Source organism: Pteronotus mesoamericanus, unplaced genomic scaffold (genome assembly GCF_021234165.1).
Source record: "Pteronotus mesoamericanus isolate MK-2021 breed Mesoamerican mustached bat unplaced genomic scaffold, CSHL_Meso_final scaffold_705, whole genome shotgun sequence".
NCBI classification, from domain to species: domain Eukaryota; kingdom Metazoa; phylum Chordata; class Mammalia; order Chiroptera; family Mormoopidae; genus Pteronotus; species Pteronotus mesoamericanus.
In genome coordinates, this window is record NW_026555326.1 from 7,101,053 (window position 1) to 7,123,938 (window position 22,886).

At 44.3% G+C, this 22,886-nt stretch overlaps 1 protein-coding gene across 2 annotated transcripts in view; it reads right to left on the reverse strand.

The window, feature by feature from the left end:
- Positions 1 to 8,561: 8,561 nt before the first annotated feature.
- ATP2B4 (ATPase plasma membrane Ca2+ transporting 4) overlaps positions 8,562 to 22,886 on the reverse strand; it is a 97,002-nt gene continuing 82,677 nt past the window's right edge. The window contains exons 20-22 of one of the 2 annotated variants that reach the window (XM_054563194.1): positions 21,331 to 21,507; positions 17,874 to 17,981; positions 8,562 to 12,713 (exon numbers count right to left, since the gene is read on the reverse strand). In XM_054563194.1, the coding sequence (XP_054419169.1) occupies positions 12,399 to 12,713; positions 17,874 to 17,981; positions 21,331 to 21,507 (600 nt within the window). In that variant the 3' untranslated portion in view covers positions 8,562 to 12,398. The remainder of the gene's footprint in view (positions 12,714 to 17,873; positions 17,982 to 21,330; positions 21,508 to 22,886) is intronic. The other variant, XM_054563193.1, reaches the window with a different exon arrangement.

The following is a 22,886-nucleotide window of genomic DNA, read 5'->3' on the forward strand; positions in this document are numbered from 1 at the left end:
AAACTCCTTGCTTTGTGTCTCCTCCTGAAATGTCAGGTGGAGTTGACCCAAAATACAAAAACAACAGGTTTGGTTCTACCTGGATGTGGCCACAATGCCCACTGCCGGAGGGCAGAACTCGCCTGGGTGTGGGGCTCCTGAGGGGTGACTCAGGTGGAAGCCATGGTCTCTGCCTTCTGGTGGAAATGTCAGGAGCTCAGAGGTGGAAACTGCCAAGAGGCCTGAGAGAGGCTCTGTGAGAAGCTCACCTTCCCCAACCCCCAAAGCAGAGAGAATGGAAACAGAGAGTTGATGACAGGAAGCACCACCACCAATGTGCTAATGAAGCACGGTGCACAGGAAATGCTGCTCAGCTCTTCATAATATAGAAGAAAACATGACTGCACCACTGTTCCCTAGATTACCCAGGTGCCCTGTGGTCTGTGGGGAGTGGCATTAATGACGGGGCAGTCGGGGGGCAACAGAGCAGGACATTTGTGATTGCTCACCCTGGGTTTCTGAGGCGTTAGTGTTTTATAAGCCTCCAGGTTTACAATTTCTTTTTAAGCAGGTCTAAGGAGAAGTGAAGGGTGCTTTTTAGATACAAATGCAGATCTCTGGTACTTGATGCTGAATCGTGGGCAGAGGGTAGAAAGGTCGTCTTCATAAATGCTGCCCATGTGACTTTGAGGGAGCTAACCTGCGTTTCAATGTTTTGAGAACCTCTGTTCTGGGTATTACCTCAGAATAGGGTGATGCTAGGTTAGCAGGAACCCTGGAGGCCATTTCTGCCCTCCTCCTCCCCCGACCCCCTAACAGCCGGCCCTCAGTGGCCCCCAGCTGCGGGCTGTCTCGCTCTAGGGGGCTCTTCAGAAGATGGATCCAGTCTTGGTTTTTGCGCACCAGTCCCAGAAGCCAGAGAGTTTATCTCATTTGTCTACCTAAAGAGTCCCAAACTTTGAGGATTGTTCCAGATTTGTTTCTAACTCTCTTACCCTCTTCCTCTTACCAATTTCCCAAGAATCTCTTTGCATCTTAGGAGAGTCCAAAGAGAAGGGGTCACTGAGACTATTATGAGGGTGTGAAGAAGAGCCTTTGACTTTGCTCTCCACAAGGAAATAGATTCCCAGGTAAATGGTAAGGAAGGCAGCTGGGGTCCCATCACCATGCCGCTCTCCCATCTCTTCTGGAGCTGTCAGCCCTTGCCCTGTGGGTGCTCTCACAGGCCCCCAGGGGAGGGGCCCCCTGTGGTTTTCCCCAGTCCTGCCACTCCAAGTCCTCACTGTCACCCCTCCCTGCAAGTAGTCTTACCTGGCAGGAAGCAGAGATGGCTCAGAGGCAGCCGGTTCTCGAGCTGGAATCTGGGTCTCTGTCCACTTTTCCTTTGGATCAGGACTTAGTAAGGATGAGGACTCCTCATGGGAAAAACAGCTATGGCTCCAGTTTGTGGCTGGGACTATTGGAAGAGAGGCCCCCTAGGCCTGTCCTGAGCCACTGACTCCAAGAGGGCACTGTTGTGAACCGGGAACTTGAAAGATGATACATAGGATGGGCAGATAGAACCAAACCTTATAACCCTGACTACTACTTTAAAAAAACTTTTTTTGAAGAACTTCCTCCTGCATGTGATCATCTCTTATCTACTCAGCCTGCTTGAGTCAGACTAATCTTCCCTCCGATCTCCTGATTCTCTCCTGCCTCACACTGAAGGGAAACAGCCCCCTGGAAGGAGGCTCTCAGGCCAAAGATGGAACTCGGGTTCCCAAGGTCTGGCTGCGCCCTTTCGCCTTGCTCTTTGTTCCCTTCCACAGTACACAAATCATTTAAATCAACAGTTAAAACACAAAACAGGGGGTCTGAAGTTATTCATTGTAATGGTGGAAGAAAACAGGATAGATGTTTTAAACCTAATTGCTCTAGTGTTTCCCTTAAGCCACTTTTAATGATTTCAGGGTTGAATATGACATATGATTCTAAAGTATTGTTAAAGAGAAAACAATAAGCCCAAAATGGTGTCACTTGAACTAAAGCCCATGATACCAAACTTAGACTTAATTTAGTTGAATTGCAGTTTCAACTTCTCCAAGAAATATCTTAATCAGCCAGTCTGGAATTTTCTGGCCAAGGGCCTATAAGGTACTCTGTCATGTGAACTACCTTCATCCCTACCCCTGAAAAAGGAAGAAGAAACAATCTGCACGATAAAACCTTTGCCTTTCCTTCCCCAAACCCACAAAAGAAGATGTCCTGGTTTAAAAGTAATCCTTTTTTTTTTGGCTAATAACTCCCCTGCTCTACCCTTCTTCCTATTTAAAAAAAAAAACAAAAAAAACCCTTTGATTTTGTATAGCCCCTTAGAGCAGCCTTCTATGTGCTGGATGGGATGCTGCCCGATTCATGAATTGCTTAATAAAGCCAATTAGATCTTCACATTTATTTAGTTGAGTTTTGTTCTCTGACAGTATTAAGAAGATTTGTTTTAAATAGAGCTTATGCACCCAAGTGAGCAAAGCTTCTTGAGGGAGAGGGGCTATACAATAACTCAACAAGTAGCTAACCCCAAAAACTTCTTGGAATTCTCTTCGGAAAGACAGAAGCACTGTGTTGAGTATCACCGTGAATTCAAATGTTAAATTGCTAGTTGGGTGATCTTGTGCAGATCCTCTCATATTTTTAGGGTGTAAGATGACAATAATAATAGTACTTAGATAAAGTTGTTGTCAGTTAATTGGTCTTGCAATGAAAAATGCTTGGCCTTGCGTTTGGTATATGCGAGAGCTCATTAAATGGGGGCTGCTATTATATTATTATCTCAAAATACATTAGGCTCATTCCTTTAGACAATGTTTAATGGACTGGCCCCTTTGCCTTCCTCTCGATTCTTAGCTTACTTACCTCCTGTGTGCTACTTTATTTTTTAATATATTTTTTAAAATTTTCACCTGAGGACATTTTTTCATTGCTTTTTAGAGAGAAAGGGGCGGAGGGGAGAGAGAGAAAGAAACATCAATGTGATAAAGAAACGTCGATTAATTGCCTTCTTGTACGTGCCCTGACCAAGGATGGAATCCACAACCTGGGTATGTGCCCTGACCAGTAATCAAAACCGCGAGCTTTCCACCTACAGGACAATGCTCCCACCTACAGAGCCACACCCACCAGGCCTGCTACGTTATTCTTTCAGCACATATTTATGGGATGTGTCCCATCACATGACATTTTGTACTAGTTTTGCACATGAAAGAGACACATGCCAAGGTCGCTGTCCCCACACAGTGGTCAACCTTGGCTGGCTAGCCACCCCCTTGTAGAACTGCATTCCAGGCAGACCCAGCTCATTGTCACTTTTGTACTCAGGGTGTTTGAATGTCAAGTTTCTTCATTTTAATAGCAGTTTCTTTTTTTTTTCTAGTACAATGCCAATAGAATCACATTTTAAGAGTTTATACTGGTTACTTCTGGGTTTGGGGCTTGGGGTATTTTGTTACTTCTTTTTGACACTTACTGCTTGAATTATTACAAAGATCAAGTGTCATTTTTATTAAAAAAATAAAAAAAATTTTTTTTAAGTGACCTGAGTGTCACCACCTCTGTGAAGCCTTCTCCCCCTGAGAACTGGGTTCTCACTCTTCTGTGTCCCCACGGCAGTGCTTCTCAGATGCTGGGCTTCATTTCTGAAACGTCCATCTACCCTTGCAGACTTTGAACCCCTTCTGGGCAAGAACTATTTTGTTTACTGTAACCCGGGGGCATTTGGCGCAGTGCCAGAGCGGGAGTTACCTGGGCTCTCTGAGAAGTTCCCTTGGAGGTGTTCATTGCTGTGAATTTACGACCCAAGTGTGTAAAGGATGAGATATTGAGGGAGAAATCAAATCAAGCTTTGCCCACTCTCCTTACCCTCTGTAGGAAGGACACCTTGAGCTCTTGTGTTGGGTTTCTTTTGCCCTCAGGAGTTAACAATGGCTTTTGCATTTCCAATCCCCCGCCCACTCCTTTAAGGCCCATAGCCCCAGGTGAAAGAACTCCAACCAGACTTGGATTTAGGTTTGGAAGCTGAAACAATCAGGCAGAATTACAACAGAAGCCTTGCCGGTGGGGATCCCCCACCCTCCCCAAGTATTTGCCGGGTCCTGGAGGCCTTCTCCCGTCCAGACAAGTCCGAGAGAGCAAAGGTAGCCAATACCTTTCTTTGAAGTTAAAGTTGTGAGAGAGCAGGGTTAGGACAGAGATTTAGAAACTACAGAAATATTCCTCACTTCTCTGTTCCCTGTCCCCACTTCACCCAAGGCCTTTGGGGAGAGGGAGGAGAATTTGGAAATAAGAGGACCTAGGGGGTTGTTCCTATTCCCCACTCGGGTCTTCTGAGTTGTTTGGCAGCCTCCCCTGGAGTCCCAGCAGCTGCAGAGCCCCAGGCAGGGCTGATAACCAAATGTCTGCTGATGACTCAAGGCTCTCCTCTGTCTGCAGGGGTCCCTCACCAGCCCAAACTTGCAGAGAGGTTCTGACCCTGGGGCTCTGGCAGGAGGGAGGTGAGTTCCCAGCAGAGAGAGCAGGGTGGGTGGTCACCGCACTGTGCTTGTCAGAGGAGGCGGCCAAGGGCAAAGGACCTGGGGACCTGACCAGACAAGCCAGGAGACTGGATCAGGGAAGACACGGGTTAAGGTCCTTTTCTTTGTCCCATCTTGTGAGTGTGAATAGAACATTATTTCAATCAAACAAGCTCCTGTGCAAGCAATGTATCACAGATCTTTGTGAGTGTTAGCCAGTTTGGTGTTACATTTGATTTGATTTAGAAAAGAAACAAAAAGAGGTTTCTTGTACTTTCAGGGCTATGGAGCAATTGGTCTTTGTTTCAGGTTTAAGTGGCTGAGCTTCAGTGAAGCCTGCCTGCACAAGTCTCGATGTGCTGTACGCTGCTGTGCTAACACACACACAGTAATGTTCTGTTCGATGGGAGTTAAGCAACGAAACAGCAATGCTATGTAGACATTCTCTGATGTTTTTTTTTTTTTTTCTGTAGGGATGATTATATTTATTCTTTAACATATACACACAAAATTTAACAGGTGCCTCATTTTACAATAGGTAGTCACTTTATTTCTTGTCATACTACATACCTAATGTAATAAAGTCCAGCCTAGAGATACTTTTCTTTCCAACCAGGACCCACAACACTTTTACTTTAAAAAAATAAAATAAGACAGCTTTATTGCAGCATCACTGCTATACATGGCTGTACTTTTCACATCAAGTTTGTTTAGTTCTTTGAAGAAAGTCTTAATGACTAAAATTGTATAGATAATAGGGCAAGAGAACTAGTCTAACAAATTCAATAAAAAATATTTCACAATAACTATACTGTAGATTTTTATAGCAATTTTAGAGCAAGAATGGAAATTGTTAAGAGTTGGAGAAAACTTAGGTCACACAGCAAATAAGCAGCAGGGTCAGGATTACAACACAGGACTTCCAATTCTCAGGCCAGCTCCTTTCTACCATAGCTCAAGTGAGAAGTCTTGCTCCTTCACTTCAATTTTATGCCATTCCAGTGGCTTAGATCTCTGCATTCCCGATGTGCTGCTCTTTCCATAATAAGTTCCAAAGCAGAATTAGCTTGATGATATTCTCTGCAGGCTGAACTACAATTACTAAATTGTACTTTTTATTATTTGTGCATATATTGAGAATTACGATGAGACACAGTTGAGACAGGATCCAAGTTAGGTTTCTTTGTATATTTAATCACACAACATTGTTACATTGTTACCCCAGCTTGAATCATTTCAGCGCTGATTATTTGGTTTCTTAATTAGAATCATAGCATTTCAGAGATTACTAGTACACAGTGCCCTTATAATTATTATTTTTAATCCTCACTTGAGGACTTGCTTATTGATTTTAGAGAGGGGAGGGAGGGAGGAAGAGAGAGGGAGAAACATTAATGTGAGAAACACTGGTCAGCTGCCTCTCGTAAGCACCCAGACCGGGGATCAGACCAGTACCCTAGGCATGTGCCATAAGAATCAAACCCATAAACTGAAGGACTCTAACTGACTGAGCCACACCAGCCAGGGCCCTTATTATTTTTAAAATAAAGCTACAGCTAATCTGAAAGCCAAATACATTTTTTAAAAAGCCATTTTTGTTGAACATCTGTGGGCTCTGAGTCAATTCTGAGGACTCTCTTTCAGATCTTCGTGCGGTCAGAAAATCACCTATATAGTGTAACTGTCTCCTTGTGGAGATGGAACATCACACCAGCCGAGAGACAAGGTGGGGCTCAGGACACGTGTCTCCAGTCTCGTGGATTGACACACTTCACAGTCTTACTCCATCTCTTTAATTTTTCTGTTTTTAGATGCTTCACCAGAGAGTGAGCAGAAAATCATTCACAGCCCTTTCTCCTCACAGCAGCAGCTATTGCAGTTCGAAGGTTTGGTGGGGAAGAAGCTGGAATTCTTGACTCCAGCTAGGGGCTTTTCCTCATCTTCCGGGTTTTGTTCTCCCTCTTATATGTGGCTGAGGGCAATCACTAGTTCCTAGCTCTTCCCTCCCCAGCCTCACTTCCTCATTCAAGTAAGTTTTCATGTACATTTGTTTTAAATAAGGCCAGCACAGGAAGATCTGGAGCTATAAAACTACAACCGGTCTTTTAATGTAGCATTCCTGGGTCTAGCACAGCAAGGAAACTTAACCTAATCAACAGTACTGTTTGGAGGGTGGTATGTTTACGTGACCTCCATTACAGGGACATTAGAGAAATCCACTGGTGCCTGAACCTGAACTCAGGTATCGGGCTATCCCAGCAGAGACGGGCGTACCTGGCTCTGAGTGTGATGGCACTAGCCGCTCAGACAGTCCAGGTGTTTCCCCTTGCACAGATTTCATCAGCAGAAGTCAAACTTCTGGTTGTAATCTGGCTTTTCTAATATGTGCATCATGTAAGTTCTCTTCGTAAAGAAGTGTGATGTGGCATTCTGGTTTAATCCCAGTGTCTCTGGAGACAGCAGTGGGGGACCATTCAGACCCTTCTGCATGTGTTTTCTGAGAATAGGGAGGTGTCTGAAACAAGGTTCAGAGACGTAAGACTTGGTGAGTCGTTCCACATCAGGATATGGGGCAAGCCCAGAACCCAGAAGCTACTACCTTCCAAAGCTAAAAGTATTACAGTCAATGAACTTAGCAGGTAGTTATCTTTCGTGGCTTAGGTTCACTTTGCGGACATGATCTGCCCAGAGTGACATATTTGCATGTTTTACTTACAACAAGGATTCAACAGTATTTGCTGGTAGAGGACATCCATTTTCATTCTCCTTCCTGCTTCCAGTGATGTGAAGACCATTCAGTAACAGACCCAGGTCAGAAGCTGGTAACCAGCTGAATGGCACCCAGTCATTTTTGGATTTGCCAGAGTAACTCAGAGAGTTGGCCTGGCTGTGTGTACTTGGGAGAGAACCAGTCAATCTTGATGGACAGCGACCAACAAACCTAGTGATCGTAGGGAGAGGATATGTGGCTGAGAAAGGGGAGACTCACAAACCGTTATTAAAGATTGAGGGCAAAGAAATTCATTTCTAGAACTGGGGGTAGGAAAAAAGAAGAGTGTGGTCTTTTCTGTACAGCACCCCAGGCCCATGGAGCTGAGCTGGCTTTTATGTTCCATTAAACCAGTATCTTAGGAGACACGGGTCTCAGCCAGAGAGCAACTCTGAAGTTCATTCCTCTCTGTGCCTTACTGTGCACTGGGGCGAGGAGGTACAGGGTCCTTAAGATCCTGCCGGGCATAGCAGAGAGGCACAGATCTAAGGCCCGACAAAGACAAGGTGGGCCTTAGAAAATATAAAAACACTCCACCTCTTTCTTATCCTTCCAAGTTCGATCTTTTTCAAAAGCTACAGCTTCACAGTTCCCTGGTTGTAGAGTCTAACCAAAGAGGGCAGAGCAAAGCTCGTATCACAAGAGAACAAAGCTGGCAACCAGGGCCAAGGATCACCGAAGGAAATGTTGGCAGACAATCATGTCAGAGTCCATGACTAAGCTGAGTTCTGGACTTGCACAGGTGGAGTTCTCAACATGGCCGTCACAGATCGTTTCTCAACTCAACAGACAACCAGTGACATTATCCAAAAGTGGAGACACACTGAGGACAGCACAATTACAAGTGGGCATGGATTTTTATTCTCAGTGCACAGCAGTACTGATTTCTGTTCACTAGCAACAAACTTTATTGGTTCCAAAAAAAATTATCCCTTTTTTCCATATTTTAAAACTCCTATTCTTCCTGTCTCAGTGGAATAACATATTTGAATTTCAGATTTGTCAGTTTATAGCATTTTTTCCTAAGAACCATATAAATACATGCAAAACATTGTACAGAGAGCTTAAATAATATCAAAATGCAAATAGAGATTGGGTGCACTGTTAAGCTGAACAGCAAATTATGGCAACAAACACTGGGGTACACATTCGATTTGATATCACCATTGGCTTATTGATGTCATGCAGACCACAGTGGCCTATCTTTTGTTTTGTTTTTTTATACAAAAAAATAACCAAAAAAAAAAAAAAAAAAAACCCCAAACAAACCAGTGCTTACTATACTAGTTACTGGAAAAAAAAAACAACAGAAAAAACTCAAAATTCCTATCTGCGTGCTGATTTGAAAACAACAAAATAGATTTGTTGGCACATATATATGGCATATTCACATATGGCATATATATACATATGGGGAGAATACATGAACCAAAGGCCAGTTCAGCCATGGGGAGCTCACCTCCCTCCATCTCTTAAGCAAGAGGAAAGTGGAGAGCAGGCCTAACAGCAGGGCTGGGAAGGCAAAAAAGACTGGCACTGAGCTCATTGGAAGGCTGTCTGGTCTACTCTGAGGAAGGGGCTGGAATGGCTTAAGAATAGCAGGCATTTCTAAATGCCTCACCCCCACCATGGCAGTGGGGTGGTCCCTTGTTATGAAAAGCGAGAAGTATGTACTTTGTGATGGTATCATGGGCTGCTTCAATTGATAGGTAAGAAAGCTGGGAAAAAAGGAAGCTGTGCCTTTGGGGTTTCAGGGCACAGGTGAGCTTGCCACGCCCCTCTGGGTTTTCGGCAGTGAGGTAATCACTCAGATTTAAGTGCAAATGCTCCCCTCTGAAGCTCAAGGGGAAAAAGAAACCCAAACCCAAGGAACCCACAAGTGCCAGAGGAATTTCGAGGTGGTCTCTCTACAACTTTCAGGGATGTAAGTCATTTCAGAGGTCAGAGGTCACTACAGGAAGGACCTAGCCCTTAGACTGTCTGCCAGGGCTAGAATCAGCCCATTTTTTTCCACTTAGAGCTCTATTCTCAATCTTAAAAATTGCACGAAACCTTTCTAGAGAAAGAGGAGATGTCCCAACTCAGATCCTTGCATAAAAACTCACTAATGGAAAACTCCAGGAGCAACAGGAGGTAAAAGAACCTCCTGCTGGAGGTAAAAAATGCAAACCCCAAGCCACAGTATCCTTGCAGCCCAAGAGATGTTCATGTCTTGGGTACCACTCTGCCAGCTATTCATCAAGAAACAAAATCCAGCCAAGGCCCCTGGACCCTCGTCACCAGTTACCCACCGTCATGGGGGCATACACTCATTTCTCCTGGCTCTTCCCAAGAGGGAAGAGATTCTTGCTGGATGCTTTCCTTCCCATCCAATCTACTGTCCTTTTTTTCTAGACTAATCAAGAGAGCAATCTAGGATAATAGTTTCCTCTTCTCCCCATCAGTCCCTTTTCAAATCCAAAGCACCATTTTGGGGGAAAGCTTTATTAACTTATGCCTTATTTACTCACTGCCAGGTGGATTGCTGAAACTGAATAGAAAAAAACATATAAAAAACATAGGCACATAAACACCTAAACTTACTCAATTCCGTATCAACAAAATTTGTATTAAAAAAGTTTAGAACCCAACAAATTTTTTCCCCTAAGTATAAAGATGGCTGTTTGGAGAAAGGAATTATGGTGCATTGGTTTTAAACCAATTACAAATATACTAAGTCAACTGTCATGTTAAACAGCTGGTTATGGGCTCCCTCCACAGGGTTACATGACAGTACTTTATTTTTAAATGCTTTAAACAAAATGCATATGGCTGACTTAAAAAATACCAGTTCCTGATCTAAAGAAAACTATATTTTTTTGCATAATATTTCTATATTTTTTCTCCAACTATGGAAACTAGAATACATAAAAAACCGTTGACTTTAAAAGTAGACACAAGCTCTCAGGAGGAACCTGTCAGGCACCATGAGAGACTTTTGGGAGCAGGAATGGTAAAATAGCCTCCAAAGTTTGTTATTGGCTTCTTTTTAAAACTGATCTGAGGTAATAAAAGACTTGGCAGAACTAAACCTTCCAATGTACTTAATAAATACACATGTGAACACCTAACACCTTGTGTGAGCTGTCTGTCCTCCCCCACGAGTGTTTCAGACAGGAAAAAGATCACGGGCACATGCCACCTTCACAAAACTGAAGCCCCACTTGGTTGATTCTGCAGTAATGGGGGTGTGTAGGGAGCACTGCTTCTTTTCTCTTCCTACCTTGGACAGCTGGGGTGAAAGGGAGAGGGAGGCGGCATCCAAAAGAAAAGGCTGCAGGGGATAGGTTTGGGTGCTCTTATTCTCAAGAACGAACGGACATTTGGCACTTTATAAGAGCCTCAAGCCCCTTCTCCCTACCCCCATCGCTCTGCAAAGAAGGGGGGCAGGCTTCATTTATCCAGTGGGAGGAGGAAATTGGCAGACATGAGTGAACCCCTGCACAGAAGAGCGTTAAGTCAACATCAGCAGTGATAAAAATGGAGCTGCTGCAAATGTGGCTCCACCTTGTCCCATTAAGAAACACTTTAAAAAATCTCCTAGTGAAGTCCCCAGCTCCTGACAGACAGGCGAAGGGGAATGCTTTGGGCAGTGTTCAGGGAAAGAAGGCACAGGGCTTTACTGTGCAGCAGGTGAGCACGTTTTGGAGAGGGACATGTGTGGGGCATGTAAGAGAATGGAAAAGAGGGCAAAGAGCTTTTCGGGGTGAGTCTTTTGTTCCTTTAAGCCAGCAAAATGTCACTGGACCCTCCCACTTTGGATCCATATTTTCAAAATCAGAATATCTGAGAAAGGCTGAGACCTTTTTAGAGACTGGACAAATTAGGAGATACAGCAAAGAGTAAAATTAGACAATTGAAGGGAATGTCAAAGCTGATACCCAACCACCTAAGCTCAAGGTTTCTGGTTTCTCAGATCCTGCTAGAATGGCCCATTAGCCTCTCCCAAAGCTTCTCAACACTCACTCCCCCAACAACTAGGTCCTGCCCTGGGAGAGCCTTGCTGGATGGCTTTGAAAACAGTAGTGGTCACTCCAAAGACTCCACAAGAGTGGCTTTGATGGTCTGTCTTGTCCTCGCCCTGCCAGCTTCTGGTCTTTGATATCTAAGTTCAGTTAGGAGACAGGGTCATTCTCAATTCTCAATAAACTCGTTTGCCGCCACTTCAGGAATAGGAGAAATCTCAAGGTTATGGTTAAAACAACATACCACACACACAAGCTTCATGGTCAAGGCTGATCTCTCCGGTACTTGGAAACCACACATACTTGACAAGATTAGAAATAAATAACCTGATAACAGCAGGATCACATTTTTACCAGTTCTCAATTGCTTCAAAAGACCCTGTTAGCAAAGAAAACCTGTCTGCCTCTAGAACTAAACCAAGGGGCTCCTTGGGACCAGAAGGGAGAATGGTCAAAGTTGACTCAATCCATCCAGGTCATTTCCACTTTCTTAATCATCACCACTTAAAAAAAAAAGAAAAAAGTGAAGAAGACAACAGTCAAATGACTTTGGGGAACTTTGACTGGAAAGGTAGAAAGACCCAGAGGGCTTTAGGTATAAGCTTTCAAAATGGGAAAATAATTTTTAAAACAATCACTCCATAGGCTAATTCCATACATTCCGTTCCTGCTTCCCACACATTTGAGAATATTTGTCTCTCTGAACCCTCAACTGAAGTTATAAATGGCATAGGCTCAATAGGGTAAAGTCCAGAAGTCAGGAGATGGCAACACATGTATGAATACTGGGGGAAATTTTAGGTTGGGGTGTGCGCCAAGAGGATCGTGTCATTTCCCTAAAAACGACAACTGATGGAGCCAAGGAGTAGATTCTACTTCACTAACTGCCGAGGGTTTGGCAGGATGCTGCTACAAACCCCAACTCAAGTTTAAGTTGAAATCCTTGTAGGTCTGTTCTCTTGCTTCTCCGTGGTCAGGTGGGGCTCACACATACTTGGGAGCAGCGGACATGACAGTGAAAAGTCCCATGATCATCTTATAGATGGGAGAGATGAATAGGAAATGGGGAAAGCAGGAATGGGAGCCAGAGAATAAAGTTCAAACTGATGTCTCCAGGCTGTGTAGAGGGCTGTCCGAGTGGGAGGCAACAATTTGCACCTGGCTGCAATCCACCGCATTGTTGTTTTTGTTGGCGTATGGAGTGACCTCCCCATCCAACAGGAGCACCCTAGTCCCAGGCTTGGAAACCTTTTCAAGGTTTTCCTCCTCTTGCTCATCCAGGAGTGGTGTTCGTGGCACCTCCTCATCTATGGTGAATTCAGGGTGGGTCATGAAGTCGTGGATGGAGTTTTGGTTGTTGGGTTTCTGGATGCTTTCATGGAGGGAACTATGGAATGCTTTGACCACTTTGATCTATACCAGGGGAAGGAAAAGAAGGATGAGAAAATATAGAGATGAGAACTGGCCAGTAGAACAAGAAACTGGTGGTTTGAGGAGAGAAACAAAACCCAAACTATAAAACATTACTGATCAACAACAAAAACCATACATAAAAGAAGAGATTGTGGAACACTAAAAACATTTACGTGGCTCAAATTTCAAGCATTGGGGTGGGGTGAGGTGAGTAATGGCAAACAACTAAGATGTTTCAAAAAGCTGCATTAAAAAAATAGAAAACCCAAAGCAAAGTTAGCATTCCCAAACAATCCTCTCAAAATGAAACAGAAAACAAAAAGATTCATTAGTTCTTTTGAATAGTGGGCACAGATGTTGGAACGAGGTGCAAATTAACAGCCACATTTAAAAGATTATTCCGACATGTGGATTTTGTGTTGAGGCCAAACATTTTGTGAATGCAGAATGGTAAAATTACATATTGAAGTTTAGTTATCTGTTTAAAACCCTCAAAGAGCCAAATACGTACCAATCTGGACACAGTACACTTTGGGTGGTAAGTGGCCATGAATACAATACAGCAAGGCAGACAAACCAATCTTCATTTGTGCCAGCAGCATGCAAGGAATTAAATCTCATACTCTCCAATTGAATAATTAATTGCTCTTTCATCAGGAAACATGCATATATTTACATCCTACAACCTCCAGCCTTCTATCCCTCCCCTGGAAGATGTGGATGAAACACAGGTATCAAAAGTATCAAAAGACGCCTTCCTCCCGACTACTGAGAGAAGACCTGGCTCTCACACGCAAAGGCATGTCCATGTTGTAAAGATGTAATCAGGAAAGAAACCACCCAATCCAGGGGGCAGCACTACAAACAAGTGGCTTTTCTGATGGGGCGGATGAAGATGAAGGAAAGGAAACTAATTTGTAGTTTTATTGGGCAAAGAAAGGGAAATACAGTGCGCCGTGAGTGTTAAATTCTTTGTTTTACTGTACAAAAATAGAGGGTTCAGGCACTTTAGAAAAAGGGAAAAAATGGACCACAATTAATCCCTGTGACCATCCTTCGCCTTCCCCATAGACACCTCCTTTGGCAGCCCGCTTTTCTGAGCTGCAGGTCTCTCTGAGGGATGATTTAAAACCTGGTTTAGTAGAATTGAGGTTGGTGGAGAAAGTTGGATCCCAATAGGTTGGAGAAAGAGACCAGGGTAAAAGAAAGCAGTTGTAAGATTTTTGTTGTTGGGAGGTGGCTGATTCTGGTCTTTTTCAAAAATTCTTCCCTTGGAAAAGAAATGGGAGTAACACAGGAGAAACTGCTGAGGTGGGCAGTGGGACAGAAGAATGATAAACACTGGGGTGGGGCACCTTTTATACCCCTCTGCTGGTTAACCAAAGACTGTGTTCCTGGAGAAGAACGTGGAGACAGCAGAGCATACGAAGAGGCAAATAACTCAGTTGGGCTGTCTGTCTCAGTACTTCCTACCACAGTATAGAACCTTCAAAAGTACTGTGCAAAAGTTCGCTGAAGTTGTGTTTCTGCTGCCTGGGCTTTCCTTACCCTTCCTTCCTCTGTGGCAGCCTAGCAGACCCCAACAGGACTGAGGGTGCTCAGAGCTTAGAGGGCAAAGGACTCTTTGCCACTTAATAGAATCAGTTCAATACCTCGGCCAAGAGGAACCAAGGAACCTTGGCACATATTCACCAGGCTGAACAGAAAGTAGGGACCTACTTTTACTTTCCTCTATGATTGTTATTGACCACCTGGGCAAATTTTACTTGCCATGTTCTCTTTGATCCCTAGCTAGGTGAGATTAGATGGAATAGAGGCACCATCTGGTTTTCAGGTAGTCCTAAGTTTTAACTGATCTATGTCAAACCTAGAGCAAGGCAACTTAGTTAAAGTAAACCCAAACCCAATGCCTTCTCTCTTGGCCCTGGTCAAGAGATGGGTTCAAAGCAATACCACCCCCAGCAGGAGTGATAACATAGTTCATACTTTTTACCTGCTTTTGAGATCTCCAAATTTCTAACAAGTGCTACAGGTGAACAGGTACCTTTATAACACCGGTTATTCATCTTCAATATCACTGATTTTAAAAGTTCCTGCTTCTTTTGTTTTAAGCATTGAATACTTTATAAAAAACAATTATATTAAGTTCAATATAGAAAACAGATTTTTAAAAATGGGTCGTAGTGAGGGTCTGGAGCCTGTTTGCTGGCTTTTCCTCTAACCTGTTGGGGTGATCATAACACTGTTACAGGTAAACAATAAGGGAGATAAAAATGAATTGGGGGTAGGTAGATAGAAAAAATGGGGAAAATTTCTTCTTTAGGGGAGCAAGGAACAGCCATCTGGCTAGGCTGCAGGACTTCCAGAATCAAAAGGGAAACCAGTCACCTGCAAGGGAAGCTCAAGTGAAGTGGAGTCAGAAAGCTAGGGAGGACCATCTGGTGGCCTGATGGGTGGAGAGAAAGGTGAGGGGATAGAGGGCATGGGGTTGTGCCAGAACGCTCCTCAGCTCAACACTGGCCACAGAGAATATGTGACATGCCGATAAACAATTGCACAGATAACATCATCACCAGTCCGCCCCGGGTCCTCTTTCCTCCCTGATGCATGCTGCCTGGTGCATGAGCGGTGCATGCGAAACAAGACATAGCTAGTGAGGTGGGTGCTGTGACAGTTTTAGTCCCTCTCCACCCAGCTTATCCACTGGTCATCATCTCTGAATGGTGACCTCTGGGAAATGTCTCTTCTGTGGCCCCAGTCCTACTGGTGAAGTGGCTGATTGAAGGGCAACTCTTTCTTATGACTCAGGAGCCCCAATCAGGCTAGACCTTAGGTCAGGCGCTAACGGCCACTCTCTGTAGCCCAGTGAACGGGCAGATGAAGACTTCATTTCCTCAGCTGGTGTTCTGTAGTTTTCTGCTCGCTTTTCAGAAACCAGGGGAAGAGAGGAGATTAGGGCCTTCCTATAGAGGGAAATGTTAGAGATTTATCTTCTGAAGATTAGATAAATAATTGAATTCACTTGGAGATCTGAAATGAGAAAGGAGATTTTAAAACGCATGACTATAACTTCTAGGACCTCCAAGGAGAAGAAGCTGGAGAAAGCGCAGGTACGGCTTGTCTTTCCTGACTGACTTTCTGGCCTTCGATGGTTTGCAGCATACCTTCTACCAGCAACTCTACGAGAGTTCAGTGGGCTCTTTCTTCTGCTTAGCACCTTCCACCTTCAAATCACTGAGATATCTTACACTAACCCTTCTTAACATAAAGGCAGTATTAAAAAAAGAACAGAAATTAGCTAAAAGAACATGGCAAAAGTAGAAGAAAATGGAAATAAAAGAGAAATATGGGAGGATTGGAGCCAAAGGCTCTATGATATTTGCACGGTAAGACATTTAGTTCTTTGACTGCCTTTGGGCCTAAAGAAATATGTATCTATATAAAACCCCCCTTGCCCCCTGCCCCAATACCTCACATGAGAACACTTGCAGTTAGTTAAAAAGACAACAAATAACGTAAGCCTGGTCAACTAATGCAGCTCACAACCATGTGAACTACTGACAGTGCAACTGTTCTTTCTTCACACCTCCCATCCCTGAGTTGGAAGAGGGGCTTGGGAGGGAGGGAGAGACAAACACTTAAGCCTACAGTATACTTAATACAGAGAGATTCCTTTCCCACCAAATACTGTAATAGCACTATCAGCAAACAGACTTCTCTCTCCTCTCTGTCTCCCATTTGGGAAAGGTAAAATGACCAGGGACAGGAAGCTGTAAGCATTAACAAGAATCCAATAATCTACCAATGGGAACAGCAGATCTTAGGCTGAGTGTAGAGAGCATTCCAATGGACAGGTTGGCTGAGAAAGGGGTTCCTAAAGCTTTACATGCAAAATAAGATGTGAAGGGTTCACTATTGGTGAGGCAATGGTTTTCAAACTTCCTGCTTCTATTTTTCTATTCTATTCCTAGAGAAAAAGAGAAAACAAGAAAAAAAATGTTGCTCTTTAGAAATTTCTACAAAAATAGGCTAAAAAAAAGTTTAACAGGTTAAGGAAAATTCGTTTTGTTTGTTTGTTTTAAAGAATTTATTTATTTTTTAGAGTGAGGGCAAGGGAGGGAGAAAGAGGGAGAGAAACATTTATCAGTTGCCTCTCACACATCTCCAACTGGGGATCCTGCCTGCAACCTAGGGATATGCCCTGACGGGGAATTGAACTAATGACCTTTCAGTTCACAGGCCTGAGCTGAGTCCACTGAGCCACACCAACCAGAGTGAAAACAAGTTATTTTGACCTTTTCATATATTTTTCCTACCCAGATGTGAATTAATTGACCCTTAAAATAGAATTTGGTTTAAAGTACCTGGAAAATAAAACAACGGGGCTACTCAGCCCTGCGCATTTGAATTAAACACTTTTGTTTCTTCATATTTAGCTATAACTTTTATGCCAATACATCCAGCCAACAATAGAGTAGTTACCAAAAGGACTATTATTAGTGGCGAAGTTCAATACTGGCTCAATTATGACAGGTCTACTGGAAAAAACAAAACAAAACATGGGAACAATAGCTCCCTTTATACCCTTCTTGGGAGATCTCAAACTTGCCCCCAAATGAAGAGAGTTCCTGTATTTCCATTTCACCTAACCTTACATCTAGCTTTTGAGACAGAATTTAGACTCATAGGAGAAGGAGAGGAGAGGAACAACAATGTATCCAAACAAAGCAAAAAACAAACAAACAAAAAAAACAAAGTAAAACAAAAAACTCAAGGAAGAAACAAATAATGCAGAGGAATTAGAAAACAGGACTGTTGTCTTTAAAATGGATATGATTTAATAGCTTTTCAACATTATAAATACATACATACATACATACATAAATAAAATAAAATAAAATAAAATAAAATAAAATGGCATGTAGCTTAGTTTTGGAGTGGGCTTTTTGTCCCATTTTTCTTCCCTGAAGTTAAAGATGAATGGGAAAACCAAAAGGAAAAGATAACCATGGTTGAGTACAGTGAATGCCACATGCTCTCTTGTGGTCATTATAGCAAATCATGCATCATAATAGACTATCACTCACTGCCCAGAGTAGGAGATGGAACAGCAGCAGCAACAGAAGTGGTGGGGGGAGATTTGACTGGTGCAACTGTTACATAGGATGAGCTAGGAACATGTTTTACATCAAGGTGTTGACCCATGGTCTGTCGCTTTAGGACTCCCTGAAAAGAGGCTCCCGTCTGGAATGTGTTAATTACGTCGATCTGCAAAGAATCAGAGAGTGAAACAGCTTTGCTCCACAGTCAGAGAGATGAAGAAAGAGGAAGGGAGAGTCTTAGGGGGGTTCAGGAAGGGGAACGGAAGGAGTTGGGGAAAGGGGACTGGAGGTGGAGAGCCAGAGAGATTCCCTTGCACACAAAGCGCTGGTGAGGAGCAAGGGGAAACGCGTCCACTGCACATCGCGCTTCATTTAAGAAACAACTTGCTATGGAGTCCAAATACCCAGCTAGAATCCAGTCTGCTCTACCCTTTTAGCGAATGGGGGTCATTTTAGGTGTGCTGGTGTCCAAAACTACCTAAAATTTAAAAGGACTTCCACATTCCATGATGCCTCACAGATAGTGACAGCTTATTCACTGTTTTGATCTGTACTCTTAAAAAATAAAACATGCAATTTAAGATAGAAGGCAACGTATATATTATTGAATTTTGAGGCTCAGGAACCTCCACACCAATTAAATCGACTACCTATTTTTTACAGATTTTTGAGGAAAATAACTTATGTGTTTAAAGAAAAAACAGAGGCAGGTAGTAGCCCATACATAGGTGACCACAGTGGAAAGGTTCCTAACCACAAGTTGCTGGGCTCTCCCCCTTCTGGGTTTCTTCTCTGAGACATCCTTTCCTGGGGCTAAGGTGGACAGGGACTGGGAATGGAGTTCAGGAATCCAAGGGCCAGGCAGCTCTTTGAGAGAATGCCACTAGCTGCATTAATGCATCGGCGATCCGGAAATGTCTGGCAGAAATGCTGGCAGTTAGACTGAAGGAGTGGTAGACAGAGTTGTTGATAGTTGGTAGGTGGCGAGCAGTGTCAAGTCTAGCCCTACACAGTGGTCTCTGGTCTCCAGGGTCCTACTCCTTGGAGACAGAGGCAATTCATGCCATTTGTTTTCCAACAAATGGCCTGGGTGTGGGGCCTCCTCAGTCAAACCTACCACCTGGATCCCTGACCCCTAAGTAACAAGGAACTACTCGAGGAATTCGTTTATCTTTCAAAATCTGATAAAATCATCTTAAAAGTGCCTGCAATGCTTAATAGCAATGGCAAATCTCCTGGGAATGCAGGGAAGGTATTAATTCCACTCATCTGACTTCATTTCCCCAGGAGAGGTGAGAAAGCGGGCACCTTGTGAGCCAGTTATTCTTACTTATAAAGCTTCCCAAGAAACCATGAAATGTTTAGGGCTAGTTTCTGGATTCTGAGCGGAAACATCACCCCTCATCACATTATACAGTTTTCAGTTCCAGGGGACAGAGGAGCCTAATCCTGTAGGAGGAAAAGGTTTGCACGTAGGGTGCATTCAGCCACATGGAAGAAAGGGCTGTAGAGACATCCTCCTCAGTGCTTATTAGGGTTATGAAGTCTCAACTTCCACAATGAAATTGGATCCCAGGTTCACCTTCCCAAGATTCTAGCCCTTGTTTCCCCAGCTTCTGCTTTCCAGTACTTTTAGCTCTTCCCAGCTAAAGGGACCAGGACGGGATGATTGCTTGGCAACACCTCCCACTCTAAGTGTTGTAATGAGAATGACAACAAAGATTAGGAATCAGATGGCAGGGAATTTTGTTAGGACACTGATGAGGCTGAAGAGTTGTGCCAGGAGAGGGCTTCAGGTGTCTGGGTGCAGGCTGGCAGTCAGCCTCGCCTGCTTACAGAGTCAGGCGCACACTGCAATGGCATGGATTTAGTTATTGTAGCCTTTGTGGCCTCAGTTCAGGGCTTTAAGGCCATTCTGGCCCAAATACCTCATCCTCCAAGAGGGAAGGGTAGTACTTTTAAAGCTATGTAGGCAATGAAACTACACAGTCAAGGGAGTGAAAATAGGTGTGGAGGGGAAGGAAGATCCATGGATCTCAAGCCCCAAGGGTAGAAAATTGGCAAGGAGCCAGGAGACACTGGCATGAGGGAGTCCTGGCTGGGAAAGAAATCACATAGTACAAGAGGGGGCAGAGGATCCTAAAGGGAAGAAAAGCAGACAGGTTATTTTGAAAAGCAGACCTGAAGGAAAGCACTGGGGCCTTAGTGACAGGAGCCAAAGGTGCCAGGTTCTCTGGGCACGTGAGGCCACTGCTGGACGGGCTGAGCAGCCTGGAGAGTGGCGGCAGAGGCGGGGTGTCGGTGTTAGGGAGGAATCGTTGTGGGGGGCCTCTGGATGTCCTGAAGCAGTATTTACAGGTCCTGGGGAACTTCCCTCTCTGGCAGGAGGAACTTGAGAGAGGGGAAAGGAGTCCCAGAGTTTTCCTCCCTGGCCCTTCTTCCCCACTTCCATCTGTTGTCTTGGCTATGGGAGGCAAGTTCTCAGCAGGCATTTAGTTTAGAATATCCATTGCACCTCTCTTCTCTATGCACTGAGGAGAGGAGGTCGGCTTGACTAGGGAACTTTCTAAATATCTGTAAGGCTAATTTTGGAGTGAAACTTATTTCTGGATCTTTAGCCAGTCAGTAGAGAGAAACAGGTTGGTTCTCTGGAGAGTACCCTTGAGATCTCGGGAATTAAAGTTTCTTGAGGTGGGGAATTTCAGGACTAACACAATAGAGGTATGTGGGGCAAGAACAGAGAAAGCGACAGGGCTCTCAATGCCTGCAGCAGTCCATTCACCCAGGAGAAGGTAGATACAGTTGCATGGAAAGAGGGGGAAGCTATAGGCAGGGGATGTAAGAGCAACAGGAGCAGCTTCTCTCCCATTTCAGAAATTGCAAGGAAAAAAATGTTTGAAGGAATTATAGCTTCCTTTTTGCGAAGCAAGTCTGAATCCTGCAAAAGATACTCAGGCATTGAGGGGCTACGGTCATTTATACACACTTAGTCATCAGATTCCCCACCATGACCTTAAATTTCAAGTGGGGACGATAAAAGAGGGTGAGCTTCTTTTACAAAGATCCTTCCAGGTAACATCTACATTACCCTAACAGCAGCTTGAGGATGTACATTAAGTGTCTGCTGGGGCAGCTGGCATAGAGATATTGCCTAACTCCTTCCTTCTGGAGGGTAGGAAAGACTCTGAACTTTTCCTACCCTGGGTTAGGTCTAGCGCTTACAAGAGACCTCATGCAGGAAGCCTGCCCAACCTGACATAGGGCGGGAAAGTAGGCTTTAGAACAAACTCAAAACAAAGGACTATGCTCTAGACCCTGCAACTATGTTCCTCTCAGAGGGGCTCACACAGCTGCCTCTGTCCTCTGTGTCCTCAAGCTAGGGAGCTAGGGCTGCCCATTAGTAGTGGGCCTTGAAGGGAAGAGATGTTGGCCACCAAGAACTGCTGCCCTCCCCAAACTTCCCAAGATGGGGAAATTTCTTCTCCCACAATGAGGCTGGGCCACTATACAAGTACCTGAGTCTGGATACGGTTCAGGCCCCGGAACCAGAGGATCTGGCCTCGGCGTAGCTCCATCTCTGCATGGTCAATTTCATCTAGCCCCTCTGCATCCTTGGTGATCTCCTCTTTGGTGATGCCATGCCCAGCCTCCTTCAGGAACTTCAGGGATTGGGTAGGTATCGTGGAGATTATCTGAGAACGGGTACAGCAAAAGGGGAGACACCAGAATCAGGGTGAGAAGAGCTGTCATTCACCTTACGCGGGTCAAGCTCTTTGCCCTGTGACCCATCTCACTGGGGGAACAGTGGGAAAAGCACCAGTCTATTCAAGCAGCATTCACCAAGAGCCAGGACCCCAGGAGGGTTTTCAGTATTTGTGGACATCCAAAGGAGAACTTGTATTCTAGTATTCAACCAGTCATCTGCCTAGTTATGTTTCATTCTCTTCATTTCTATTTTTCCAGGTGTCCTTTCAGAGTAGAACTCTGATGCATGGCACATAGTTGGAGTGGAGAGAGACAAGGATGAGGGGGAAAACACGTCTGGGGACAGGATAGTCACATTACATGTGTATGAGTAAGGCGAAGAAAGGGTGTTGGAAAAGATTGAACCTCTTCTTAGTTACTACAGGCAAAGTAATTCCTGTGTTATAAAACTGCATTGAGCCCTGGCTGGTGTGGCTCAGTGGATTGAGTGCCGGCCTGCGAACCAAAAGGTTGCCAGTTCAATTCCCAGTCAGGGCACATGCCTGGGTTGTAGGCCAGGTCCCCTGAAGGGGGCGTGCGAGAGGCCACCTCACATTGATGTTTCTCTTCCTCTTTCTCCCTCCCTTCCCCTCACTCTAAAAATAAATAAATAAATAAATACTTATAAAATATTTTAAAAACTGTATTGAAAGGATACTAAAAGTCTTTTTGGGCTTGGGGTGAGGAAGCAAGTGGGACAGGCCAAGAAAGAAAGGACACACGAGTATTACCAGAAGCGATGGAGCAGCAGGGTAGGCTTACAATGCAAAATCAGTCGGTGAGCTTAGCACCTGTCAATCAGCTCTCCTTTACAAAGGGCAGCCGGGGCTCAGATGGGAAGGAGGGGCTATGTGGGCAGTCAAACATGGACCCAGTGTTTTGAACCAGGAAAAATATCAAAGTTCTGTTTTCAGATGTTGGAAGGAGCTACTGTGATACAGAAGGAAGGCTGTCGCCTCTCATCAAGGCCACAGAGTCACATGTGAGACTAGATTTAGATGAGAGTTTCAAACAGGTGAAATGACCAAGTTTCACCCTACTGTAAGCTGCTTTAGGGATCCACGGGTAAACAAACTTCAGCAAACAGAACAGGGTGGAGGGACTTGGGTTAGTAAGTGGGATAGGACTTAATCAGGGAGGCCTCTAGGAGGTATGAAAGAAACAACTAGCAGGTCTCTGGGGGAAAGTCTGTAGCCCTGGGGAGGAATCTTTGGGGTCACTTAGAGCAAAGCAGGGGACTTGCAAGGTGGTATTAGGAAAGGAATGAAACTCTTACCAGACCTGATGATATTAATAGCTAAAATTCACTGAGTGCTTACAGAGTAGT